Source organism: Podarcis muralis, chromosome Z (genome assembly GCF_964188315.1).
Source record: "Podarcis muralis chromosome Z, rPodMur119.hap1.1, whole genome shotgun sequence".
Taxonomy (NCBI): domain Eukaryota; kingdom Metazoa; phylum Chordata; class Lepidosauria; order Squamata; family Lacertidae; genus Podarcis; species Podarcis muralis.
Window position 1 is genome coordinate 50,390,740 of NC_135673.1, and position 27,950 is coordinate 50,418,689.

General features: G+C 48.4%; 2 protein-coding genes across 7 annotated transcripts; one reads left to right on the top strand and one right to left on the bottom strand.

Moving 5' to 3' along the window:
- Positions 1 to 721: 721 nt before the first annotated feature.
- Positions 722 to 19,278, bottom strand: FRMPD3 (FERM and PDZ domain containing 3). Of its 6 annotated transcripts, none has more exons than XM_077922478.1 (15): positions 18,308 to 19,278; positions 15,820 to 16,054; positions 15,599 to 15,701; positions 15,328 to 15,373; positions 15,111 to 15,197; positions 14,572 to 14,679; positions 13,839 to 13,970; positions 13,383 to 13,502; positions 12,942 to 13,078; positions 12,202 to 12,319; positions 12,015 to 12,104; positions 11,544 to 11,723; positions 9,190 to 9,319; positions 4,201 to 4,758; positions 722 to 2,895 (listed from the first exon to the last, which is right to left on the bottom strand). In XM_077922478.1, the coding sequence occupies exons 2-15, from the start codon at positions 15,965 to 15,967 to the stop codon at positions 1,445 to 1,447; spliced, it is 3,408 nt and encodes a 1,135-aa protein (XP_077778604.1). In that variant the 5' UTR covers positions 15,968 to 16,054; positions 18,308 to 19,278; the 3' UTR covers positions 722 to 1,444. The 6 variants fall into 6 exon arrangements, with proteins under 6 accessions (XP_077778604.1, XP_077778602.1, XP_077778603.1 ...); XM_077922476.1 differs by having other exon boundaries at positions 15,820 to 16,081; XM_077922477.1 differs by lacking the exon at positions 18,308 to 19,278 and adding an exon at positions 17,601 to 17,723 and having other exon boundaries at positions 15,820 to 16,081.
- LOC114589257 (gamma-aminobutyric acid receptor subunit beta-4-like) lies at positions 17,647 to 27,892 on the top strand. Its single transcript, XM_077922490.1, has 10 exons — positions 17,647 to 17,774; positions 21,344 to 21,492; positions 22,374 to 22,462; positions 23,139 to 23,206; positions 23,414 to 23,634; positions 24,206 to 24,288; positions 24,836 to 24,973; positions 25,157 to 25,309; positions 26,081 to 26,298; positions 26,417 to 27,892. Exons 2-10 carry the CDS (start codon positions 21,422 to 21,424, stop codon positions 26,732 to 26,734), a joined length of 1,359 nt encoding a protein of 452 aa, XP_077778616.1. The 5' UTR covers positions 17,647 to 17,774; positions 21,344 to 21,421; the 3' UTR covers positions 26,735 to 27,892.
- The last annotated feature ends 58 nt before the right edge of the window (positions 27,893 to 27,950 follow it).

Below are 27,950 nucleotides of genomic sequence, written 5' to 3' on the forward strand. Positions count from 1 at the left end.
TATTGTTTCATTGTATCTCATCATTATTAGTGATTATTAGCATTTTTATTATTATCAGTATTTGTATTACATGATTATAGGATTATATGATTATTGCTGTTATTTCTATCCCACCCATTTCATAAAGAAATAAAAAATAAATCAAGGAAGAAATATGATGGTTTGGGGGCAACACAGGACAAATAATAATTTTTGTTGTTGTTGTTAAATTCAGGAGCCAAAATGTCCAAACTCCATGGCGTTCTAGATCTGTATTATTTATATCCCACCCATTTCATAAAGAAATAAATCAAGGAAGAATTTTCATGATTATTTTCAGGTAATCCTCTGAGATGGGCTAGTACAAACAATAAAATGGATATTGGATATTGGTGGATATTGCTGTTGTTACATTTTTATGTTTATATTATTATTTATTTCCCCCAAATTTCATAAAGAAATAAGAGTCAAGAAAGGACTCGGATTAGGTCCGCTTTTCAAAATTAACATTATTATTAATATTAATATCAATTATTATTGTTTACTACTTAATATTACTTAATATTATTACTTGCTTTGATTAGTTATTTAATAGTCCACATTAATATCATTATATATTAATTTTAACCAACATTATTCTGGATTAATATTAATTGATATCATGGTTTAGGAATAGTCCATATTTTAAAATAAATATTATTATCAATTTTTTTAGGGGGGGAGAGATGTCACAAACACAAGATTGATATGAAGATTTGTGTATTGGCATAAATTTGCATATAAGTTTCACATCTTTCTATATAGACAATCTCAGGTCAAATTTACACAGATATAATTTCCATATATCTATACATATATAGTCTTTATTATGTATAATATATACAGGCATGTAAAAAGGGGGGGTTTCTGTGTCCAGAGGGAACCGCAAAGGTCATCCAGCCCAACCCCAGGCAAGGCCACTTCAGTGCCAATCATTGTGGTACCAACCATTGTGGTTGCCAGAGTCATCCAACCATCTCCCAGCTTCCTTCATCCCTCCATATTTCGATTCTTCCTTTGTCCCTACTTCCTTTTCTCTGTCCTTCCTTCCTTCCTTTGTCTCTCTCTCCCTTTCTGTCCTTCCTTCTTTCCTTCATCCCTCCTTCCTTTTCTCCTCCCTCCCTCCCTTTCTTTGTCCTTCCTTCCTTTGTCCCTCCCTCCTACCCCATTTCCTTCCTCCCTTCCTCTGTCCTCCCTTCCTTCTTTCCTCCCTCTCTCCACTGGACGGTCCTGTGCCAATTCTTGCAGTGGGTGGGGTCACCCAACCGCATCCCAGCTTTTAGAGCCGAGGAGTTGGACTACATGACCGGGCTCCTGCCAATGGAGCCCACGGCACCTCAGCCCTCTGCGAGAAAATTGCCGCCCTCCGCCTTCCCCGCAAAACAGCCGCCTCGTCACACTTCCCTGAACGTCCTCTCAGCAAGCCTCACTTTGCCGCCGGTGCTGTCAATGGGCGCACTGGCTCCTCGCCCGCCTGCCTGGCTGCTGACTCCTCCGCCGCCCTTGCCAGGGCGGTGTAGTTCCTCGCCACCTCCTCCACCTGAGCCAGCAGTGCCCGCCGCCGTGCCTCTTTGCCCACCACCGCTGCCGTCTCCGCCAACCGCGCCAGCACCCGGAAACTCCCGGCGACGGCTGGCAGCAGCCGTGCCGGGCTCTTCTCAGCGCCCGCCACCCGCCGGCAGGCGGCCCTCAGTTCCCGGAAGGCCAGTGCCAGCTCCCGCCGGCCCTCATCTGGCACCGACGCCCCATTCCCTGCCGCTGCTGCACATTGCCGCAGGGCGCCTAGCAGCCGTTCAGCGTCGAGCCTCACCGCCGAGAACCCACCGGGGAAGGCGTACTCCCGCCCGCACAGTTCCCGGATGCGGTCGAGGCCCGATGCTGCCCGCAGGTCAATCTCCTGTGTCTGGGATGCTGCATCCGGCATTGGCGGCACCGAGTAGCACAGCTCATCGGCTTCGTCGTCACCTCCCCGCGCTGAGAAACAGGAGCGCACTGAGCAGCAGCCCTCTCCACCCGGCCCCAGTTGCCGTGGGCACACGTCATCCGGGAAACGCGGCGCTGGATCACCCTCTTCTGGAACGGCCCCTTCCCCGCTGGCGCGGCACTGCAGCTTCTCGTAGCGTGGTGCTGCTGCCACCACGCACTCGGTCCCCAGGCAGGAGGCGCTCTTTTCCACATCTCTCGGCTCTGGGCTGGCTGAGCGCACCCGTCGACTCGGGAATCCTTGTGCGACCCGCTGTGGGCAACTCTCTCTCCCTCTGCAGTCCCACCGCGACACACTGGGCGCTGTTGGCACAGGGCTGGTGCCAGGTGGGCAACCACAGCCCCCCGGCGCCGGACCCTTCAGGAGTTGCTCCAGGAACTCCAGTTCAAACTGCTTCACTTTCCGGAGTTGCGCCCGGCGCTCATCTGTCTCCCGTTTGAGCCGTGCTGGGAATGTCGCTGAGAAGAGCTTCCGGAAGCGGAACGCCGGCCGGGGCACCCGCGGCTGCGCCGGGACCTCCAGATCCTCTCCGTGTGGCACCTTGGGTTCGAGATCAGACACTTCCTGGGGTGGGGGAACCATAGTATCTCTCCGGATCCTATCCGCCGGCACCTGGCAGCTCTCTGTCTCCTTCTGGGGACACTCTGGTTCAGGGTTCGAGGGGCAAGGCTGAGCACTGGGACTTGGTTTGGCCTCAGCGAGCCACGCTGGTGAGGACTTCTCAGTCTTCGCCTGCCAAGTGGGCGCCCCACAGCCTCTCAAGCGGAAAGGTAGGTCCTTCTGGACCAGGAAGCCATCCGGGTCGACCCGTTGCGCCAGGAAGTAGGTGGCGTTGGGGGAAGCGTCTGCGTCACGGCCGGAGTCGGGGTCGAGGGCGGCCAGGACGATGAGACCTGGAGAAACCACAAGGGCCGGGAGCATTAGGATGTTGAATAATAATCATACTACTAATAACCCTATCCCTAATCCCTATCCCTAACTCCTGGCCGTATCTTGAACCCCTATCCCTAACCCTAATTATTATTATTATTATTATCTTATTATTTCTACTCTGCCCACCTGGCTGGGTTTCCCCAGCCACTGTGGGCAGCTCCCAAAACACAACAACGACGATGATGATGATGATAATCATAATCATCAACAACAATGATAATAATAATGTTGTTGATGATGATGATGATGATAATCCTATCCCTAATCCCTATCCCAAGGGATGGATTCAACTGTAGTGATCAGATGGGATTACCATGAGGAATTATAAAATATTCATCAAGCCATTGTGTCCACAATGAATGCATTGTGTTGACTGGGTTTAATTCATTGACAATAATTTCTGACCAAATCCCACAACCCTCTGCATCTCTGGCCATTTGCTCTACTGCCCATTTCTCTTGCTTGACAAGTCACGTATACAGCCCAGTTGCTTTGCCAGGCATGCATCCTGGGCCATAAAGAGAGTAGGCAAGTTTCTTTGATGTAGCTTTTCTGAAATGTTAATCTCAGGATGTTGATTTTAGGGCCTGGAAACAGATCTCACCTGAAGGTGATAATGATCGCTGTCTTCCTGGCCATCCTTATGTATATTGCTTGTTTATCACCTCCCGGGGTTGCCAGATGCACTCCTTTGTAGTTCTGTTTTGTTTACCCCAGAAATATGTGTGCTTAATTAGTTTTAGTAGTTTAACTTTGTCCCCACATGGGATTTGTTGAAATGCTCAGAAGAAATCTGATTGGTTCTTACGAACACTCTGTAAAAAGTTCTTTTGTGAATAATACGACTTGGGCCGGAGGGTGGAGAGACAGATTATTATACGCACCCTTCCCAGAGTCTTGCTGGTTCAAGCATCTGTGTGTATTCTTATTGATCAGAGTTCAATTCTTCCTTTACTTTGAGAACACCTCACTCGACACCCTCTTCAATACTACTACTACTACTACTAATAATAATGATATTGATGATGATGTTAATAATAATAATAATAATAATAATCTATCCCTGGGGGTGGACTTGACACCCTCTTCAATACTAATACTAATATTAATACTACTACTACTACTACTAATAATAATAATAACTCTATCCCTAAACTGGGGGTGGACTTGACACCCTCTTCAATACTACTACTACTACTACTAATACTAATAACCCTATTCCTAATCCCTATTTCAGGGGGTGGGCTCGACGCCCTCTTCAATACCCGTGGCTGACGTCGGTGGTCCATCCTCCGCCTCCGCCAGGGCTTCCAGGGCCTGCAGGGTCGACACCAGTGCCTCGTCGAGATCCTGGGCTCGTTCCCGGACCGTCCGGGACCCCGGCACCACCGCCTCGACGAAGGTCACCGGTAGCTGGCACCCGGCATCCTCACTTGGTGCCGCCCACTGGCGCCGGGTGTCGTCCTCATCAGAGCTATTGTCTCCGAAGCCAGGTGGCGGTGCCGCGATGGCCAGGGCGGTGGTGGGGTCGTCCTCATCGCCCTCGCTGCCCGGCGGTGGCAGCGCCGTCAGGTCCAGGCCAGCACGGCCCAGGCTCCGTCCGGGACCGTCCACCGAGCGGGCTCGGGCGCGCCTGGCACCGCAGCCCTCGCCCTCGGCACCCGGGAGTTTCAGCACTGGATCCGACTTGGTCCTGGGCCGCGTTTCCCCATCTCCAAAGATCCGGTTCTGGTTGAGGTCGGGGCGGCGGCGGCGTGGCAGCTCCGGTGGCATAGCACGGCGGTTGCTGCAGGCACTACGGTTCCCAGCCTCCTTCTCTCTGCCTGGAAAAGGAGAGACCGGAGGGTGAGGATGGTTGCCAGGGAAGGTGTGTTGTATAGTCCAACCCTCTTGACCCGCAATGGTCTTGACCCTCTTGATCCGTGATTGGCCTGATTCAAACCTGACACCTCCTGCGTGTCCGTAGGGCATTCAGATTTTCTGCACCTAAATGTATTATTATTATTACTATTATTATTATTGACGTCTCTATTCTCAGTAGAGAAATATAAATGCATGATTGTTGTTGTTTTGTTGCTGTTGCTGTTATTTCGGATGTCCCTATTTTCATAGGAGAAATGTAAAATTATTATTATTATTATTGTTGTTGTTGTTGTTGTTGTTGTTGTCCCTATTTTCGTTGGAGAAACGAAAGAGTAAAATTGTTGTTGTTGTTAATGACATCCATATTTTCATAGGAAAAATGTAAAATTATTGTGGTCATTATTATTATTGACGTCTCTATTCTCAGCGGAGAAACATAAAAGCATTATTGTTCTTTGCTTGTTGTTGTTGTTATTTAGGATATGCTTATTTTCGTTGGAGAAATGTAAGATGATGAATGATGATGATGATGATGATTGTCCCTTTTCTCATTGGAGAAATATAAGAGTGGACGAATGGGCGGGATATAAATCAATTGTTGTTGTTTTTGTTAACAAGGACCCAGGCTGGCTTCCCTCAATCTGGGATTTTATTCCCTTTGGAAAAATCAGACATCTCAGCTGGTTGGAATTTTCTGAGCTTGGAAATGTACCTGTCTTGGTCATGGGAGCTAGTATAAAAATTCTCATTCTCATTCTAATAATGATATAAGTATTAATATTAATATTAATATTTGAATACTATATATAGTAAATTATATATCTGGGAACTCCAGGATGTAGGCCGGTAGATACATTCAATTAATTAAAAAGAAAAGAAAAGAATAAAAAAGAATGGCATGGCATAACATAACATAACATAACATAACATAACATAACATAACATAACATAACATAACATAACATAACATAACAACATAACACAACATAACACAACATAACACAACAACAACAACAGGGGGATCCAGGAATTGAGCGGTTATATAAATTCAATTAATAATTCTATTATTATTATTGACGTCTCTATTCTCAGCAGAAAAATGTAAAAGCATGATTGTTGTTGTTTTGATGCTGTTGCTTGTTATTGTTGTTATTTAGGATGTCCCTATTTTCAAAGGAGAAATGTAAAATTGTTGTTGTCGTCTCAACAGAGAAATGTAAAAGCATTATTGCTGTTTTGTTGTTGTTATTTAGCATATGCCTATTTTCATAGGAGAAATGTAAGACTATTATTATTATTATTATTATTATTATTATTATTAAGACTGTCCCTTTTTGTTGGAGAAATGTAAGAGTAAATTTAATAATAATAATAATAATAATAATAATAATAATAATAATAATACTCCTTCATGGATCACTGCCTTGCCGTGGCGAAGGGGCTTGAATAACTCAGAGAAGCTATGAGCTATGCCGTGCAGGGCTACCCTAGATGGACAGGTCATAGTGGAGAGTTTCGACCAAACGTGATCCACCTGGAGCAGGAACTGGCAAGCCACTCCAGTATCCCTGCCAAGAAAACTCCATGGACAAAGACAACAGGCATATAAAAGTTATGACGCTGGAAGATGAGCCCCTCAGGTCGGAAGGTGTCCAACATGCTACTGAGGAAGAGCGGAGGACAAGTACAAGTAGATTCAGAGCTGATGAAGCGGCTGGGCCAAAGCCGAAAGGATGCTCAGTTGCAGATATGCATGGAAGCGAAAGGAAAGTCCAATGCTGTAAAGAAAAATATTGCATAGGAACCTGGAATGTAAGAACCATGAACCTGGGTAAGTTGGATGTGGTCAAAAATGAGATGGCAAGAATAAATATTGACATCTTGGGCATCAGTGAACTAAAATGGACGGGAATGGGCGAATTCAGTTCGGATGACTATAATATCTACTACTGTGGGCAAGAAACCCGTAAAAGAAATGGAGTGGCCCTCATAGTCAACAAAAGAGTGGTGAAAGCTGTAATGGGATGCAATCTCAAAAATGATAGAATGATCTCGATACGAATCCAAGGCAGACCTTTTAACATCACAGTAATCCAAGTTTATGCACCAACTACTGGTACTGAAGAAACTGAAATTGACCAATTCTATGAAGACTTACAAGACCTTATAGAAGTGACACCAAAGAAGGATGTTCTGCTCATAATAGGGGATTGGAATGCTAAAGTAGGGAGTCAAGAGATAAAAGGAACAACTGGCAAGTTTGGCCTTGGAGTTCAAAACGAAGCAGGGCAAAGGCTAATAGAGTTCTGTCAAGAGAACAAGCTGGTCATCACAAACACGCTTTTCCAACAACACAAGAGACGACTCTACACATGGACATCACCAGATGGGCAGCATCGAAATCAGATTGATTATATTCTCTGCAGCCAAAGATGGAGAAGCTCTATACAGTCAGCAAAAACAAGACCTGGAGCTGACTGTGGCTCAGATCATCAGCTTCTTATAGCAAAATTCAAGCTTAAACTGAAGAAAGTAGGAAACACCACTGGGCCGGTAAGATACAATCTAAGTCAAATCCCTTATGAATACACAGTGGAAGTGAGGAACAGGTTTAAGGATTTAGATTTGGTGGACAGAGTGCCTGAAGAACTATGGATGGAGGCTCGTAACATTATACAAGAGGCAGCAACTAAAACCATCCCAATGAAAAGGAAATGCAAGAAAGCAAAGTGGCTGTCCAACGAGGCCTTACAAATAGCGGGGGAGAGAAGGCAAGCAAAATGCGAGGGAGATAGTGAAAGATACAGGAAACTGAATGCAGATTTCCAAAAAACAGCAAGGAGAGACAAGAAGGCCTTCTTAAACGAGCAATGCAAAGAAATAGAGGAAAACAATAGAATGGGAAAAACCAGAGATCTGTTCAAGAAAATTGGAGATATGAAAGGAACATTTTGTACAAAGATTTCCATAATAAAAGACAAAAGTGGAAAGGACCTAACAGAAGCAGAAGACATCAAGAAGAGGTGGCAAGAATACACAGAGGAACTATACCAGAAAGAAATGGATGTCTCGTATACCCCAGGTAGTGTGGTTGCTGACCTTGAGCCAGACATCCTGGAAAGTGAAGTCAAATGGGCCTTAGAAAGCACTGCTAATAACAAGGCCAGTGGAAGTGATGATATTCCAGCTGAATTATTTAAAATTTTAAAAGATGATGCTGTTAAGGTGCTACACTCAATATGCCAGCAAATTTGGAAAACTCAGCAGTGGCCAGAGGATTGGAGAAGATCAGTCTACATCCCAATCCCAAAGAAGGGAAGTGCCAAAGAATGCTCCAACTACCGCACAATTGCACTCATTTCACACGCTAGCAAGGTTATGCTTAAAATTCTACAAGGCAGGCTTAAGCAGTATGTGGACCGAGAACTCCCAGAAGTGCAAGCTGGATTTAGAAGAGGCAGAGGAACCAGAGACCAAATTGCAAACATGCACTGGATTATGGAGAAAGCGAGAGAGTTCCAGAAAGACATCTACTTCTGCTTCATTGACTATGCAAAAGTCGACTGTGTCGACCACAGCAAACTATGGCAAGTTCTTAAAGAAATGGGAGTGCCTGATCACCTCATCTGTCTCCTGAGAAATCTCTATGTGGGACAAGAAGCTACAGTTAGAACTGGATATGGAACAACTGATTGGTTCAAAATTGGGAAAGGAGTACGACAAGGCTGTATATTGTCCCCCTGCTTATTTAACTTATATGCAGAATTCATCATGCGAAAGGCTGGGCTGGATGAATCCCAAGCCGGAATTAAGATCGCCGGAAGAAATATCAACAACCTCAGATATGCAGATGACACAACCTTGATGGCAGAAAGTGAGGAGGAATTAAAGAACCTTTTAATGAGGGTGAAAGAGGAGAGCGCAAAATATGGTCTGAAGCTCAACAAGATCAAACGCATCCATTCTTAAGGAAATCAGACCTGAGTGCTCACTGGAAGGACAGATCGTGAAGTTGAGGCTCCAGTACTTTGGCCACCTCATGAGAAGAGAAGACTCCCTGGAAAAGACCCTGATGTTGGGAAAGATGGAGGGCACTAGGAGAAGGGGACGACAGAGGATGAAATGGTTGGATAGTGTTCTCGAAGCTACAAACATGAGCCTGACCAAACTGCGGGAGGCAGTGGAAGACAGGAGTGCCTGGCGTGCTCTGGTCCATGGGGTCACGAAGAGTCGGACACGACTAAACGACTAAACAACAACAACAACAACAACAACAACAATAATAATAGGGGCCCAGGCTGGCTTCCTTCAATCTGGGATTCTGGGATTTCATCCCCTCCAGAAAAATCTGACTTTCAGCTGCTTGGAATTTCCCTTGCTTGGAAACGTACCTGCCTTGGTCATGGGAGGTGGTGCGACCGGGAAAAGCGTCCTTCTGGAGTCGGCCAGTAGGTGGCAGTAACCAGAAATGAGGCCAGCAAAATTGGTGGCTTCTGGCCACTCCATCAGAAGCACCAGCGGCTGGGGAGAGAAGTAGTATTGGAATCATAAAATCATAAAATATTGATCTTTATTATTATTATTGGAATAATATGACCATACAATATTCTAGTCTATTACTATACAGTCATACCTCAGGTTGAAGTAGCTTCGGGATGAATATTTTCAGGTTGTGCTCCGCGGCGACCCGGAAGTAACAGAGCACGCGCTTCCGGGTTTCGCCACTCGCGCATGCTCAGATGCTCAAAATGACGTCATGCACATGCACGGAAATGGCAAATCGCGACACGTGCAGACACGGGTTGTGTTCGCTTCAGGATGCGAATGGGGCTCTGGAACTGTAGGAGGAGTTTGGATTTGATATCCCGCTTTATCACTACCCGAAGGAGTCTCAAAGCGGCTAACATTCTCCTTTCCCGTCCTCCCCCACAACAAACACTCTGTGAGGTGAGTGGGGCTGAGAGACTTCAGAGAAGTGTGACTAGCCCAAGGTCACCCAGCAGCTGCATGTGGAGGAGCGGAGACGCGAACCCGGTTCCCCAGATTACGAGACTACCGCTCTTAACCACTGCACCACACTGGCTCTCAATTGACTGTAGGAGTGCACATTTCCAGAGTGTGGGGATCAGATGGGATTACTACAGTGGTGCCCCGTAAGACGAATGCCTTGCAAGACGAAAAACTCGCTAGACGAAAGGGTTTTCCGTTTTTTGAGTCATTCCGCAAGACAAATTTCCCTATGGGCTTGCTTTGCAAGACGAAACATCTTGCAAGTTCTTGCGAGTTTGTTTCCATTTTCTTAAAGCCGCTAAGCCGTTAATACCCGCTAAGCCGCTAATAGCCGTGCTTCGCAAGACAAAAAAACCGCAAGACGAAGAGACTCGCGGAACGGATTAATTTCGTCTTGCGAGGCACCACTGTATGAGGAATTATAAAATATGCATCAAGCCATTGTGTCCGCTATGAAAGCATGGCATTGACTGGGTTAGATTCATTGACAATAATTTCTGATCAAATCCCACAAGCCTCTGCATTTCTGGCCATTTTCTCTACTGTTCATTTTCTACGCCTGACAGGCACATATCAGCATTCTAAATACACAGGCCAGTTGCTTCATCAGGCATCCTGAGCCATAAAAGATAGTAGGTAGCTTCTTTGAGGTAGTTTTTTAATCTTTAGATAGAGCTTAAGGGCCAGGAAGAGTGTTCACAAAGAGATGGTAAATACTACCCGTCTTTCCTTCCTTTATTGCTGTTTATGACCTCCAAGTTTGCTGAATGCATTCTTCCTTTTTACTTCTGTTTTATTTACCCCAGAAGTATGCATGCTTAACTTACCGTATTTTTTGCTCTATAAGACTCACTTTTTCCCTCCTAAAAAGTAGGAGGGAAAGTGCATCTTAAGATGTGTGTGCATCTTATGGAGCGAATGCAGGCTGTGCAGCTATCCCAGAAGCCAGGACAGCAAGAGGGATTCTGAGATTCAGAATATTTTTTTTCTTGTTTTCCTCCTCCAAAAACTAGGTGCGTCTTGTGGTCTGGTGCGTCTTATAGAGTGAAAAATACGGTAGTTTTGTAGTGTAACTTTGTCCCCACGTGGGGTTTTTTGAAGTGCTCAGAGGAAATCTGATTGGTTCTTACGAACACTGGGTAAAAAGTTCTTTTGTGAATAAAACGACCTGGGCCGAAGTGTGGACAGGAATTGTTATTATATGCAGTCCTCCCAGAGTCTTGCTGGTTGAAACCTCTGTGTGTTATTAATCAGAGTCTAGTCCTTCCTTTGCTTTGGGAACGCTACAGGAACAGATCCCATTTGCATCCAGAGGTACCACTGTATTCTTATTGTTCTCATCATAATAAAACCTGAATATTATTTAAATGAAAAATCTGATTTAAGTAATAAAAATCTAATTTAAATCAGAATATAAATTGAATCAAAAGAATCCGATATAAATTGAAATAATCAGATTTTTTAAAAAATGTGCTTTAAATTAAAATCTGATGTAAATCAAAAAATCTGATTCTTTGAATAAATTTTTTTATTTAAATAGAAAAAATGTGATTTAAATTAAAAATGTGATTTAAATAAAAATGTTATTTAAATCAAAAACCAAATTTAAAATTTAAAAATCTGATTTAAATTTTTTAAATTCAGATTTAAAATTTTGAAAATCTGATAGAAAACAAACAAAGAAAGAAAATCCGAGCGACGGGATGGCCCCCAGGCGGCCCAACAGCCTGCCCACCTTTGCATCCACAATGCCGGTCTCCACCCTTGCCACACCCGGGTTCTCCCGGAAGAGTTGGACTCTGCTGATCTGGCTGAATTCGCACAGGACAGTGGTCAGGTTGGTGCGGAGGTCGATAACGTGACTCACGCCATGGCGGGGGCCCACCAGGAGGGTGGGGGCCGTGTCCTGGCCGTCCTACGAGAGAGTCAGAGTAGTCAAACTCAGACCTGGAACCCAGAATAAGGACCCGGAACCTGGAACCAGTATCCTAGCCGAACTGAACTGGAAACCAGAACCAGGAACCGGAAACCAAAACCCATAACCTGGAACCAGAATCCAGGAACTGGAAACCAAACCAGAAACTGGAACCCAGAATACAAGCCTGGAACCCAGAGCCCGGAACTGGGAACCAGAAAACAGAACCTGGCACCAGAATCTGAGCCCAGAACCTGAAACAGAAACCAAACCAGAACCCGGAAACCCTACCATCCCAACGGTCTGGAAGATGACGCCGGAGAAGGTGGGCAGCCGGTCGAGGAGGCGTAGGTACTGGAGCTTGGCCCGGGTAGGGGAGACCTGCAAGGAGAGAATCGGGGGCCCCCTTGGGGTCATCCAGTCTGACCCCAGGCTCAAGGTGGGGGTTAGGGACCCATCCCAGGGGTTAGGGTCCCACCTGGGCGCCGCGCCGCTGGTGCGCCTTCAGCTGTTGTGAGAGCGACCGGCGCAGGAGCTTGTCCTTGGTAGCTGGCAACAGAGAGGGAGGCAAGAAGGGCTCCAGACCCCATTCCTTCCTGGGGAGAAAAAGGAAACACACACACTCCAACTTCCTTCCTTCCTGCCTACCTTTCTCTGTTCTTCCTTCCTTCCTTCCTCCCCCCTCCCTCTCTCCCTTTCTCAGTTATTCCTTCCCCATTTCCACCCTCCCTCTGTTCTTCCTTCTGTTTCCTTCCTTCGACCCTTCCTTCCTTTCTCTGTCCTTCCTTCCTTTCTCCCTCCCTCCCTCCCCCCTCCCTCCCTTTGCTCTTCCTTCCCTGATTCCTACCTTTGTTCATTTCTTCATTCCTCCTTCCCTTTCTCTATCCTCCTTCCCTCCCTTTCTTTGTTCTTTCTTCCTTGTTTCCCTCCTTCCTTTCTCTGTTCTCCCTCCCTCCCTTCTTTCTGCTGTCCCTCCCTCCCTTTTTGTTTTTCCTTCCCCCTTCCTTCCTTTCTCCTTCCTTCCTTCCTTCCTTCCTTTCTAAGGAAGGAAACAAAGAAGGAAGAATAGAGAAAGGGAGGTAGGAAAAAAAGAAGGAAGGAAGGAAGAACAGAGAAAGGGAGTGAGGGACGAAGGAAGGAAGGACAGTTGGCTGTCCCGGGTGTGGGAACAAGGGTTGGTCAGGATGACCCTCAGGGTTCCCCCCGGAACTCACTCACTCGACGTTTCTGAGCGCCACCTTGTGGCTGGGACGGGTGGCTGAGACGGTGATATAGATGTGGAGCGCCGTCAGGACCAGGAGCGACTCCGGATCGGGGTCGGCACCAAACCGCTCCCGGATGACATCGTTGCGGCTCTGGAGAGGGAATTATAAGCACCGCCTAGTGGTTACCGCAAGGGACTGGGAAGCAGTGACTAGTGGTTATTGAATAGAAAGCAGCACCTAGTGGTTTGTGAGTTGTAAGCAGTCCCTAGTGGTTAGATCGAGGGACTAGGAAGACTAGTGAGCTGGAACTAGTGCTAACCCCCAGCAAAATAATAACAATAACAAATTTATACCCCGCCCATTTGAGGAGCAGTGAGGACCACTAGGTGGAGCAGCTGGCTAGAAGGAAGGATTGGGACCCTCTAACCACACATTCACCCCCCCCCCTGCTGACCTGGATGTAGAGGTATTCGAAGGCGGCGGCGTCTCGCCGCAACAGTTCGGCAGGGTCTTTGGGGTAGAAGCTGACCCGAAAAAGGCACCGCATGCCTTGGTAGTGGGTCCGTTGAACGACCTGGGGGGAGGAAGGAGAGCTCTGGCAAGGGGGTGGGCTAGATGACCCTGGGGTCCCTTTCCCCTGTCCATCCTTGTGGGATTTGGGAGAAAGGGAGGGAGGGACGAAGGAAGGAGGGAGGGAGGGAAAGAAGGAAAGAAAGAAGGAAGGAAGGAAGGAAGGAAGGAAGGAAGGAAAGAGAGAGAGAGAGGGATGAAGGAAGGAAAGAAGGTAGGAAAGAAGGACAGAGAAAGGGAGTGAGGAAAGAAGGTAGGAAGAATGGGAGGGAGGGAGGATTTGAAAGCTCTGGTGGGGGGGGGATTGGACTAGATGACCCCCGGCTCCCTCCTGACTCACATGGGCCAAAGGCTGCTTCTCCTGTAGGAGGAGAAACTGGTGGCTCCGCTCGGGGCTGCGGTATTCCAAGACAAGGGAAAAATGCTCAATTCGCCGCAGGGAAAGGCGATCCTGGAGGGTTGCCATCACATCCTGGGAGGGTTGAGAGAAAAGCATTTTTGGAAGAATAAGAAAAATAAATCCGTTTTTTTTACAGTAAGGTTCAGCCTTGCTGGCACCCCCCTTAATAGTGACAATCAGAGGGAGGTTTCCTGATTTGGTTCTACTATTAGAAATACACAGACCGTTAATTATAAAATGATATTGAGGTTTAATAAATTAACTTTTTATTTGGACAACTGTTTTGCTCTACTTTACTGGAAGGAGAAGAAGAATCATTTCCTTAATAACAATTATTTAACTCAAACAATAACATGATAGCATATGTATCCATGTTTGTTAACTGATGTTGATAAAAAAAGGACTGTTTTAGCACACATTAAAAACTTAAAATAAATCCTTCTTTCCTGATGTATTAAGAATTACAATGTATCAAGAATTAAGAATGTAACTTAAATAGAATTAAATAAATAAAATAGAATGTAACTTCAATACATCCCTTTGGACTAGAATGTAACATAATGGAAAATCTCTAGAAATATTTTTCCTCTGAAAGCATTTTACAAGTCACTAACCACTAGGCGCTGCTTCCCAGCCCCTTGCTCTAATCACTAAACACTGCTTCCCTTTCTACCTTGACGGTGGTGCGGCTGTCGAAGGTGAAGGACTTGACCTGCCCGTTTTCGAGGAAAACCTTCAGGACGTTGGGGATGAGGAGGAGGGCTTCCTTCTTCAGCATCTCCTGCGGGCGGAAAAGCAGCGGAATAATAATAATAATAATAATAATAATAATAATAATAATAATAATAATAATAATAATAATAATAATAATATAATAAAATGACTACCTGACTTTTAGAAGACATCTGAAGGTAGCCCTGTTTAGGCAAGTTTTAAGGTTTGATGTTTTATTCTGTTTTTAATCTGTTTTTAATCACCCAGCTGGATGGGCCAGGTATAAATATAAATATAAATTTATTATTATTATTATTATTATTATTATTATTATTATTATTATTATTATTAATTACTTATACCTCGCCCACCTGGCCGGGCCTCCCCAGTCACTCTGTGCAGCACATTAGCTATCTTTAACAAGCCCAAAGAGGCAACGGAGACATGAAGAAAGGAGACGACCACATCCCCACCCTTCCAGAACTTTCCAGAACTCACCGGCTCCGGCTCCGAGAAGCGCACTTTGGCAGGGTTGGACCTCAGCTTGGCCTTCTTCGCAGCACTGATGAAGGCCGACTTGGGCGACTGGAAGGGGAGAAGGAAAAGATGGGCCTTGTGGGAGAGGTCGGCTGCCTTCCAAAATCTCAGCCGGAAAAGCAGATTCCCGACTTGCCAGGGGGTGGGGGTTGAGATGGATGACCCCCGGGGATCTCACCTGATGGGTTTGCAGCACGGTGAAGACAGCGGACTCCTTGGCGCTTCTGTGGCAGGAAAGGAACAAAGGAGACATTTAGGGTTTCCTTGAGATTTCTGCCTCTCCAGGGAGTTGGACTGGATGACCCTCGGGGGTCCCAGCTCCCCTGCGTTGAAATTCCTCCAGAAAGAATCCATGGATTTGTAGAGGAGGCAGGAACTGCAGCTCTTAAATTTCAGAAGGGTCACCCAGTCCGACCAGCGTGTCTTGAACCCGCTTCCTCCTTCCTCACCTCACAATTTCGATGAATCTCTCCCGGGCAACATCACTCACGTCTTCGTCACCGATGGCCCAGATCTGGTCCCCGGGAAAGAGTTTGTCCTCCGAGGGTCCGCCTGCCAAAGGAAGGGGCAGCTGGTGTCTGTCGGGGGGAGAGAGACCCTCAGCGTCATCTAGTCCAACCCCCTTCCAACTCGATGATCCGATGCTGAGATTTATCCCCGGAATCCTCACCTGCCACTACTGAACGCACCACCACGGGCCTCTCGCCACCGGCCACAAAGCCAAACCCTCTGTCCGGGTGGCGCCGGATCGTCACCTGTCGGAAGGCCTCGGAAGGCGGCGGTCCCCATTCCATAGCATCCCAGCTTTCCTCTGGCATTGCATCTCCAGCGGCGGGAGAAGACAGGATTCCAGGACACAGGGAGGGAAGAATCCTATCCTCGGTCTCTGTCCTAATGCACAGAATCTGGGATGCCAGCAAAGTTGAACCTTTCTGTAAAAAAGGGATTTTATTATTCCAAAAAAGGAAACCTAACCCCTATCCCTAATCCCTAACCAGGGGCATCTTACCTATAGAGACTAGTGGCATGGGGCATCAGGGAAGAGGTGGAGGCTGAATGCAGCGCCTCCCAGCATTAGCTCGCCACCCTTGCCTGCCTCCTCCAACCCCGCAGGCAGCGCTGTCCTCCCTAAAAAAAGGTGGACAACTCTGGGAAACGGGGGGGGGGGGGCGGCACCGGAGGGAGCTTTGCACCACGGCGCTTGATATGCTTAAGATGGCCCTGCCCCTAACCCCCAACCTCATGCCTAACCCCCAACCCCTATCCCTATCCTCAACCCCTAACCCTTATCTCTTCCCTGCATTTCAGCCTTCATCAACTGCAAAGTTGGCATCGATTTGCACATTGCATTTTCGCCAACCAGGCTTTCCTGGCTTTCCTTTGCCATTTTGTAATCAACTGCAATTCAATAACTGATTGCATTTTTTATTTTATTTTTAAACCAGAACCATTTTATTTATTCGTTGTGACACAGCTTCTCCACAAAAAGGCCCCACAAATAATGCAAACGTAAATGTCCAGTCAAGGCACCACCTCTTTTAACATTCACAATAGAGCTCAAAATATTGCTTTTTAAAATTATAATTCATCGCATTTCAGCTGCTGTTTGCAGTTGGCCTTCAGATCCAGGAAAATCCAGCAGCAGCAGGGCCTGATCCTGTCTCAGAGGAGGAGAACCCTACTCACAGTGGGTGGGAGAGATGCCCACTGGCCATGTCACCTCCTCCTTTTCTCCTGCCAGAAAGAGGGGGGGGGGATGGAGGGAGGGAAGAATTCAGCAGATCAAGAATATGAAAGGAATTGGCTGCTGGCCTGGTCCCAGAGAAAGGGATGGGGAGAGAGAGAGGGAGAGAGAGAAGAGAGGGAGAGAGGAAGGGAGATTTGAGAGAGGAATGGAGAGGCAGAGAAAGAAAGGGGGGGGGGAGAGAGAGAGAGAGAGAGAGAGAGAGAGAGAAAGGAGATGGAGATTAAGGGTAAGGGGAGATGGGGAAGAGAGGAAGGAAGGGGGGAGAGAGATGCGACACTGGAGGGAGAGGAGAAAGAAAGAGAGGAGAAGGGGGGGGGAATGGGGAAGAGAAAGGAGTCCAGGGAGGGGGAGGGAGGGAAAGAGAAAAAGAGGTGGGGGGAAAGAGAGATAGAGGAAGGGAGATTTGAGAGAGGAATGGAGAGAAAGAAGGAGAGAAAGAAAGAAAGAGAGGAGAGAGACGGGGAAGGTGAGAAAGAGAAGGAGGCCTGAGATTCATCCGGCATCGGCATGACCTGTTTTTGACATCCTAATAATAGTAATAATAATACAGTAATAATAATAGGCGTTCCTCTGACCCACCAAGTTTGTAACTCCATCCAAAGAAGCCTTGGCGGTCCCTTCCCGCCCTATTATTATTCTCCTCTTCTCTCCTTCCCCCCATCTCTCTTCTCCTCCTCTCATTTCGTCGTTCTCTCCTTTGATACCTTCCTCTCCTTCCTCGGTGGTCGGGTGGTTGGATGGAGATTCTTGGAAACGGACCATTCGCGGCGGCAGGGATCTCAAGAGAGAAGCCTGGAATCCAGTGAGGTGACATTCGTGGTTCCCCCAAACCTTTTCACACGTGCTACGAGCAGCGGGTCAGACTGGATGACCCTCAGGTACCTTCCCATCCGAACCTTCCATTCGCCAGGCAATCACTGGTGCCGGGGAAAGGATCGAAATGGACTTACCCGCTTGGTGTGTGTGTAAAGAGGACTTTGGGGGGGAATCCTGTCCCCCATCTGTCCCAATGGGGGTCCCCCACGCCCCACATTCGCCCCACAACCGTCGCCATCCGTAGCCTCCCAAAAGCACGAGGCGAGATGGGGCGCCGGGGCCGTTGCATCCCCCTTTGTGAAAGCGGGGTGGGGAACCAAAGGGATTTGCCCGCCGGGGGGGGGGCACATACCCTCCAAACTGCCCCCTTCGTAGCCTCCCAAGTGTATGCTTTGGGCTACGGGGCCGCCCATCTTTCGAGAAAAGAGGGGCAGGAAGAGGGAGGGAGCCGTTTTGGGGGGGCATTAGGAGAACTTGGGGGCCCCTCCACCTGATCCGTCGGGAACCCCAAAACCAGAAGGGGAGGGCGCATACCTCGGGCGCAAGCAGACCCCCTCCCTAGTTGTGGTTTTTTTATGGGGGTCGCGGGCCTTACCGGGACTCCCTGCGGCCCCCCGAAATCGGGCCGGGAAGACGGCGGGGGGGGGGGCAGCTCCGGCCGCGCCTGCGCACTCGCAGCGCTCGTCGTCACTGCAGTACACGGGAAGGGAGGGGGGAAGCGAAGAGGGGAGGGGCGCCCCAAAAGTCATCCAGACTGACCCCCCCGCGAGGCGGGAAACGGAGCGCAGGATCCTAGAATGGGGGAGCTAGAAGAGAGCCCTAAAAGTAATCCAGTCTGACCCCCCTACAATGCAGGGATCTAGAATGGGGGACCCAGAAGGGAGCCTCAAAAGTCATCCAGTCTGACCCCCCCGGTTGTATATAGATTCTAATAATAATACTGTAATAAGATTATGATGAGATTCCTGCCTTGCTTGGGGGGGGGGGTCAAACTAGATGAAACCGGATCTAGTCCGGCTGTCAGATTTTCCCCCTATACATCTTTTGGGGAGGCGGCGGCGGGTGGAAATGGGAGGTTTCGGGCCTCGCCAGAATGGAGCAAAGCATTGTGGGAGAATCCCTGGAATGCGGGGTTGCTTAGCAACTGACCACCGAGGCAGCAGAGGATGCTCTTTTTTCCCCGTCTGGAGGAACATACTGTAGGGGAATTGGAGAAGCGAAGAGAAAATCCTAGAAGGGCCAGGCTGGAAGGGGATCCCAGGGGTCATCCAGTCGGACCCCGAGCAAGGCATGAACCTCATGAGAGATTAATAATAATAATAATAATATACCACCCCATACCCGGGAAATAACCCTAGAATGACGGAGGCGGAAGCGGGTCAGACTAGATGACCCCATCGACCCTTTTCTCCTCTCTCTGTACTCTCTCTCTCTTCCCCACTCTTTCTCTCGTCTCCACTCATCTGTCTCTTTCCCCATCCCTCTCTTCTCTCTCTCTCTCTTTTCATTTTCTCCTTCCTTTCTTTTCTTTCTTCTCCTTTCTTTCTTTTCTTTCTTTTTCTCTCTCTCTTTTCTTTCTTTCTTTCTTTCTTTCTTTCTTTCTTTCTTTCTTTCTTTCTTTCTTTCTCCTCTCTATTTTTTCTCTCTTCCCCTCCTCTCTTTTTCTCCTCTCTTTCTTTCTCCTTCCCTCTTTCCTCCATCCCTCTCTTCTCTCTCTTCCCTTCCTTCCTTTCTCTTCTCTTCCTTTCTCCTCCTCTCTCTTTCCCCATCCCTCTCTTCTCCCTCATCTCTCACTCTCATTCTCCTCTTTTTTTCTCGTCTCCCTCCCTCTCTTCCCCCCTTCTCTTTCTGTCTCCCCGCCCCCGCTTTCTGCGCTTTGAGGGCGATTTCCCTTTATTTTGTATAAAAAATTGCTTTTTTCTTCCGGATTCTCATTTCCTTTATTTTTGGGGTTCTCCCCCCCCCAAAACTGCTCTTCCTATCACGTGATTCCTTCTCCCTCCCTCCCTCCCTCCCTCCTCCTCTCGGAAAGGCGGAGCGCGGAGCATCCTCTGCAGCGGCCGCCGGGCCAAACAGAGGCGAGGGCCTCCCTGCGCCCCCCCCCCGGAGCGGATCCCACCCCCTCCCCGGCGCCCCCCGAGCGCGGATTTCGAGGCCTGCGCGCCCTTCCCCCCGAAAACGCGCATTTTTACGCATCCAGACAGATCCGGCGGCGACCCCCGCCCTACGCCACCCTCCAGGAGCGCATCGTCCACCGGCGCCCCCCTAGTGCGGGTATTTGTGCCCCCTCCCAAAAGGCATCGGGACCCCCCTGCGGATTGGGCCCGAGTGAGGATTTCGCGGCCTGGCTGCGCCCGGCGAGAGCGCATTTCGCCGCCGGAGGGATCCAAGGATCCGGCCTCGTCCTGCTCCACTCCTCCCCCCGAGACCGGATTCCACCTTTTCCCGGAGGTCGGCGCATTTCCCGCTCTACAGCCTTCGGGAGCGCAACTTCCACTTTGTCGGATCCGTCCGTGGTCCCGTCAATCTCGCCTGCACCGCCCCCCCACCCTGAAAGCGCATTTTCCCACGCTACGCGCAGACTCTCCTCCTGCAAAGGCGCATCTCCTCTCCAAAGGCGGGATCCTCTTCTTGGCGCATTTCCACGTCGGCGCGCAGCTTCTCCTCCTCGGATCCGGCCCCGGTCCCGCCATCCTCGCCTGCACCCCCCGAAGGCGCATTTCCCACGTTGCGCACAGATTCCATTGAGGGTCTGTCCTCCTCCAAAAGCAGGACCCTCGGGCGGCTTCTCCTGGGCGCATTTCCACGTTGGCGCGCAGCTTCTCCCCCTCGGATCCGTCCCTGGTCCCATCGTCCTCGCCTGCGCATTTCCCACCTTTGGGCGCCTTTCCCCCCAGCGCATCCTTCCCGTGGGCCGGAGCGTCTCCATTCGCGGCCTGCGGCCCCGACAGCGCATTTCCCGCCTTTGGGCGCGCAGCCTTTCCTCGCATCAGTCCTTCCCGTTGGTCTGCGCGCCCGCCCATCCTCGCCTGCGCGCCCGACGGCGCATTTTCCTTCTGACCGTCTCCAAAAAGCGCATTTTCTGCATTTGGGCTTAGCCTTTCTTCGTCTGTTCAGACAGTCTCCGCCGGCGGCCGATCCTCGCCTGCGACCCCCAAAGCGCATCTCCCTCCGTTGGCGCGCAGCCTTTCCTCGTCTCCACGCTCAAGAGCGCATCACTCCTCTTGGCCAGAGACTCTCTGCCGGCGGCCCATCCTCGCCTGCGCCCTCCAAAGCGCATCTCCCTCGTTGGCGCGCAGACTTTCCCTGTCTTCGCGCTCAAGAGCGCATCAATCCTGTTGGCCGATTCTCGCCTGCGCCCCCCAAAGCGCATTCCCCATATTGAGCGCAGCGTCCCCGATTGCGGCCTCTGGAGCGCAACTTCCGCGTCCCGCCGCCGTCTCCCAAAGCGCCTTTTCCACGTGCGCCCGCTCGCCGGAGACTCCGTTGGCTCTTCTCCGCCGCCACCCTGCGCGCAACTGGAGCGCATTTCTTCTCCCGTACGTTTTGCGCCATGGCGAGGCTGCCGGGAGGAGCCTTTTCCAGCGCCTGCTGAGCGCCACTCTTCGATTCGGATTTCCATTCCCTTCAGGTGAACCGGCCGGCCCCACCGCTGCCCCCATTTGGGGGTGCTGCCCCCCACTCCACCCCGACCTCCCACCCCTCGGAAATGCGGGGACTGCGCGACAGCGCAGGGGTTGCGCTGTGTCTCCTCCTCTGCTGCTGCTGCTGGGCGCACAGGTAGGTTGGGGGGCTCACCTGGGGGTTTTGGAGGGTGGAAACGTAGCAGGGTTCTCCCTTGGGGTTTTGGGGCGGTGGACAGGGAGTGGTGGGCTCCCTTGGGGGGTGGGGGGGCTGTCGGGTAGCGGAGGACTTACCTGTGGGTTTTTTTAGGGGGTGGACAGGCAGCAGGGCCCCCCTGGGGTTTTTGGGGGGTGGACAGGTAGCGGGAGTTTCCCTAGGGATTTGGGGGGCAGACAGGTAGTGGGGGTTCACCTGTGGGGGTTTTAGTGGGCACACAGGTAGGTTAACCTGTGGGGGTCACCTGGGTTTTTTTAGGGGGTACACAGGTAGGCTAACCTGCAAGGGGGGTTCTGGGGTCCCCTAGCTGCCCCTCACACAGAATAGGGTCTCCCCCAATTGCCACAAAAAGCATGATGCCCCCATATTTCAACCCCCCCCAATTTACATGAAATTCATATAATATTGGGGTTCCCAGCTGGAATTCAGGGGGGCAAGTTTAAAGGAGGCCGTGAGAAGCATGATGCATGAAGCATGATGCCCAATATCTCAAATGCCCCAAATCTATATGAACCCCACAATATTTTATTCCAGCTAGACACCCCAATAGAATATATGATGCGCCCCGCCAAGTTTATTGGGGCTCCCAATATCTTCTCCCAAAATTTCATTCCAGCTGGGAACCCCAATATAATAGATTCGGGGGCAGGTTTAAATGATGCCATGTGGGACCCTCCATGTTTTAAACCAGCTGGGCACCCCAATATACAAAGGACCCCCAAATGTATAGGGTGCCATATGGGGTGGGGCTCAATGGGGACCCCCCAAAATTTTATCTCAACTGCTTTGAGGACCAACCATGGTCTTGTCCTGTTTTGCAGCCCCTCCACTGGCAACATATCGGTGGTCAAGGACATTGTGGACAAGCTCCTCAAAGGCTATGATGTCCGCCTGCGGCCCGATTTTGGAGGTAAGGCAGCGTAGCCTAAAGGTTAGAGCATGAATCCAATCGATAATAAATCAGGTAATCAATAAGACGCCGGGTCATAAATAAATAAATGATTACCTATTATCCACTTTTATTATTTTATTATTAATCTATGGTTCGGTTTTATTTCGGAGGTAAGGCAACGCCACCTAAAAGAGCATAAATCTAATCGATAATAAATTAGATAATTAATCATAAATAATAAGTTAGGGCATAAATGAATAAATGATTATTTCTTATCCCCTTTTATTATCTCTTTTATCATTTTCTTATAATCTATTGTTCGATTTGCTGTTATTCCTTATTGACTTTTAGCCTTTATTTATTATTTATTATCTAAAGTTATGATTTATTGTTTATAATTTAATTTCTTAATTTTATGGGGTTATTTTTTATCACTATTTTATTAATTCCTTTTATTATCTCATCTTCCCATTGAGGATTTGATTTTATGGTCTCATCATGTGATCATCTTCATCATTTTATCACAAGTCAATAAATTAACCAATTATGAGTTTCATTAGCAATTAATAATTTTATTACTTCATTTTAATATAATAATCTATTATTGTAATATAATATGATATAATCTAATAATATAACATAATATATCTGTTGCTTTGGTGTTGTTTTGTTACTGCTATTGTTATTATTTCAGGGAACCCTGTGGTGGTGGGGATGAGCATCCACATCTCGAGCATCGACCAGATTTCTGAAGTCAACATGGTAAGTTGGACGAACTTCCACTGGATCCAGATTCAAATCCTGCTGGAAAAGATGGATTTCCTTCTGTCCTTCTTTCCTTCTACCCTTCTTTCCTTTTCCTCTTCTATCCTTCTTTCCGGCTATCCTATCCTCCTTTCTTCCTTCTTTCCTCCTATCCTTCTCTCCTCCAATTTCCCCCATCTCTCTCTTTCTTTTCTCCTCTGCCAGGACTATACCATAACCATGTACTTCCAGCAGAGCTGGCGGGACAAGCGGCTTGCCTACGGCGATCTGCCGTTCAACCTGACACTCGACAATCGAGTCGCCGACCAGCTCTGGCTCCCAGACACCTACTTTCTTAATGACAAAAAGTCCTTCCTGCATGGGGTCACTGTCAAGAACCGCATGATCCGCTTGCACCCAGATGGCACCGTCCTCTACGGCCTGAGGTGGGCAGATATTAATGATATTAATCACCAATAATCAAGAACCGATTCGCTCCTGCCAGTTCGTTATTGCAAATACGGTCAATTAATGGGTGGTTTCGTTCTCGCCTAGTGATCACCGCAAACTGGGTGCTAATCAGTTTTTTATTGTGCGTGTTGATCATAACAGGGCGGGGTGATTAATGGACGGGTCATTATTAATGGACGGATCATGATTAATGATTATTAATGGACAGATCATGATTACTGGATGGATCATGATTAATGACGGCTTTCATCCTTGCATAGTGATCACGGTTAAATATTATCAATTTCAATACATTTTGATAGTCCATAAAAATTAGCCATCCGATAATAGTCCATAAAATTAACCATCCAATTAATACTTATCAATTAATACTTATCAATAGGCAAAATTAGAGAAATATTTGTGAGTTCAGACATCGGACCAGGAATATCATCCAAAAAGGGGTTGAAAAATCCCCCCAAAATCAATATATAGCATTCCCTGCATCCGTCAATCAGGGATCCCCATAATGGATCCTGGGAATCCTCTCTCTCTCTCTTTCTGCAGGATCACGACAACCGCCGCCTGTATGATGGATCTCCGGAGATACCCCCTGGATCAGCAGAATTGCACCCTGGAAATTGAGAGCTGTGCGTATCATTCAATTAAATTAAATTCAATTATTGCTTGTTAATCCAGGAAAAATCAAGGAATAATTTTAAGGCAGGAATAATTTTAAGCCAGGATTAATTTGAAACAGAATAAGTATAAAATAAATTAAAATAAAATAATTACTTGTTAATCAAGGGATAATAAAAATGAATTTAACTTTAAAACAGGAATAATTTTAAACCAGGAATAATTTTAAGGCAGGAATAAAATATAATTATTCCTTGTTCATCAAGGAAAAGTATTATCCAGGAATAATTTTAAACCAGGGTTAATTTTAAACCAGGAGGATTTTAATTGGGGAATAATGTTAATCCGGGAATAATGTTAAAACAGGAATACTTTTCCACCAGGATTAATTTTAACCCAGGATTAATTTTAAGACGGGAATAATTTTAAAATGGGAATAATTTTAAGACAGGAATAATTCTAATCTAGGAATTAATTTTAACCCAGGATTAATTTTAAGACAGGAATAGTTTTCAACCAGGAATCATTCTCATTATTTCTTATTTTCTTTCCTCCCAGATGGCTACACCGTTGACGACATTGTCTTCTTCTGGCAAGGAAACTCTTCAGCCGTGACGGGGATGGAGGTCTTGGAGTTGCCCCAGTTCACCATCATCGAGCAGAAGCTGGTCACCCGTGAGGTGGTCTTCACCACTGGTGGGTTGCCCTGTCGGGTCATCTAGTCTAACCCCCTGCCTGAAATCCTGGGGTTGTCAGACACAGGGTGGGAGACCACGGTCCTCCAGTCCACCCTTTGCTGAAGATACCAGAGATGTCCTCACTGATTCATCTGGATCCTGGGGTCCTGTCCGGCTTGACCATCTCCTTTTTCTCCAACAGGCTCCTACCTCCGCCTGTCGCTCAGCTTCCGCATCAAGAGGAACATCGGCTACTTCATCCTGCAGACCTATATGCCCTCCATCCTCATCACCATCCTCTCCTGGGTCTCCTTCTGGATCAACTACGATGCTTCAGCCGCCCGGGTGGCCCTAGGTGAGGAGATCCTGAGATCTTGCTCCGGGGTCCTGCTACCAAGGGTCCATGTGATTCTTCCTAAAGGCAGAACCTGACCTTTGTCTCTCTTGAAACATATTGGGTTGGACTCAGGTGAGTATGAGGTCCACCAAGACCCTGAGAACTTTCTCCTATGCCCTGCTAGCAAGTTGGTGGTCCACCAAGACCCTGAGTCCATCAGGGTCCATGTGATCCTCCCTAAATGCAGGAACCTCTTCACATTCATTGGGTTGGATTCAGGTGAAGTTGGAGGACCACCAAGCCGCTGAGAACCTTCTCCCATATCCCGGTAGCAAGCTGGTGGTCCACCAAGACCCTGAGGTCCACCATCCTTCTATTGGTCCATCTGATTTTCCTTAAAGGCAGGACCTGACCTTGATCCCATTTGGTGAAGTGGTGCCCAGTTCTCCAACCCATTAAGGTCATATGGAATCCAGATTCAATATGAAATCATTGGATTTCCATGGATGTTTTTATATATTCATCTTAAGTCACGATATCGCTTGACTTCCAGTATGAAAAGGTTTGATTTCACTAGGCGTTTCTATATATCCGTCTTCAATCATGATATTGATTGATTTCAGAGTATGATAACGTTTGATTTCAATATTTCAGTCCCATCTTTGGATATTACGAAAATATTTCGATTGTTGATCGTGACGGAGGTTTGAATTATGGTGTCTTCCCTGTGCTATAATTCTCGGCCACCCAACTAACCCTGTTTCTTCTCCCACCTGCCGCGGCACCCAGGGGTGACGACCGTCCTCACCATGACGACCATCAACACCCACCTCCGGGAAACGCTGCCCAAGATCCCATACGTCAAGGCGATTGATGTCTACCTGATGGGCTGCTTCGTCTTCGTCTTCCTGGCGCTGCTGGAATATGCCCTGGTGAACTACATTTTCTTTGGGCGAGGGCCCCGCCAGCAGAAGAGACGCGCCCGGCGCCTGGAGCCCCGGACTCAGGTGCGAGATTCCTGCCTAAAAAGTGGGTGGGGATGGGTGAACCTCAGGGTCCTGTATTTGAGGCCGGGATCCCCGTGGGTTGGGATAGATGACCCTGAGCTCCCTTCTCTCCTTCCAGCCCGACCCATACGGCAACCTCCTCCTAGCCGGCGTCTCCGACAGCAACTGCCCGCTCTTCTCCACGTCGCCCTCGCCAGACCCGCGCCCCTGTGGCCTGCGCGGGTTCGAATCTTCAGGCACCGCCCTACACTCCCGGAAGGCACCCGCCTGCCGCACCGCCCGGGCCAACTGCCGCCTGCGCCGGAGGTCCTCCAAGCTGAAGCTGAAGATCCCCGACCTGGCCGATGTCAGCACCATTGACAAGTGGTCCCGGGTTCTATTCCCCATCACCTTCGGCTTTTTCAACCTTCTCTACTGGTTGTACTATGTCAACTGACGTCCAACAGGGAGAGCTCCAGGCGCCGGGTTCAGGTTCTGCCCCCACTCCTACCCCAGCCTTGCCTCCTCTCCGCTTCCCATTTGTTCTGTCCCCTCACTGTCCCTTCCTCTTCCCTTAAGAGTCACTTCCTGTACACTCTCAGGCACTTCCTGTTCCCTTACAGGCCCCTCCTGTTCTCTCACCGCCCCTTCCTATTTTCGAACAGCCCCTTCCGGTTTTACCCCTGTCCCTTCCTGTTCCCTCCAATTCACTTCCTCTTTGCTCTCAGGCACTTCCAGTTCCCCCACAGTCCCCTTTACTCTCCCTCAGAGTACCTTCCTGTTCTCTCACAGCTACTTCTGTTCCCTCTCAGGGACTTCCTGTTTCCTCATAGTCCCTTTCATCTCCTTCACAGTCCCTTCCTGTTCTCTCCCAGTCCCTTCTTATTCTCTCTGAGTCCCTTCCTGTTCCCTTAAAGTCCCTTTCATTTCTCCCTCACAGCCACTTCCTGTTCCCTCTCAGGGACTTCCTGTTCTCTCACAGTCCCTGCTTATTCTCTCTCAGTCCCTTCCTGTTCTCTTAAAAGCTCCTTCCTGTTCCCTTAAAAGTTCCTTCCTGTTCCCTCACAGCACCTTTCTGTCCCTTTCCCTCTCCTTTCCTCCCCACTTCCTGTCCCTTTGCAGCCACTTCCTGTCCCCAAACAGCCATGGAGAACCCACCGTTTCGAGTAACGGGAAACGAGGAACAAGCCACGCCTCCCAACTTCCAGTACTTTCTCTTCCTCCTCCTCCTCGGACCGGCTGGGCTTCCTTCCCACCGGCCACTTCCCTTCCGTTGCTTCTGCCATTACAGGTTCCGGTGGACGGACTTTTCCGGAACCGACTTGAACCGAGTTTACAGTTTTCTACCTAGCGACCGACCGACCAATGGGATCTCTCCGTTCTCACATTTTGGGTTTTTCCCCCCTTGTTGTTCTGGGAGGGATTTTGGGAAAGTGCTCCTGAGCGTGTGCAGAGTTCCTTTCCCCCCCCTAAGCAATGTACATGAACCTTAAAAAAACACATTTTGGAAACTGTTCGATATCCGTCGGTTGGGAATCTTTCTCGTCTTTTTTTTCCCCTTATAAAATCGGGAGAATTTCACTTTAAATATACGGCCTTGGAAGAAAAACAACAACCGGTGTCCGTTTCTTTCCTTTCAAAAACAGGGCTGCGGGGCTATGTTTTATTATAAA

Coding starts and splice junctions, on each gene's coding strand:
- FRMPD3 (XM_077922474.1), bottom strand. CDS start 17,658: ATGGTCCGTTTCCAAGAATCTCCATCCAACCACCCGACCACCGAGGAA. Junction 15,702..15,819: donor GGTGCGTTCAGTAGTGGCAG/GTGAGGATTCCG, acceptor TTCCTTTGGCAG/GCGGACCCTCGGAGGACAAA. Junction 4,759..9,189: donor ACCTCCCATGACCAAGGCAG/GTACGTTTCCAA, acceptor CTCCTTTTCCAG/GCAGAGAGAAGGAGGCTGGG.
- LOC114589257 (XM_077922490.1), top strand. CDS start 21,422: ATGCGGGGACTGCGCGACAGCGCAGGGGTTGCGCTGTGTCTCCTCCTC. Junction 22,463..23,138: donor CCTGCGGCCCGATTTTGGAG/GTAAGGCAGCGT, acceptor TTATTATTTCAG/GGAACCCTGTGGTGGTGGGG. Junction 24,289..24,835: donor CACCCTGGAAATTGAGAGCT/GTGCGTATCATT, acceptor CTTTCCTCCCAG/ATGGCTACACCGTTGACGAC.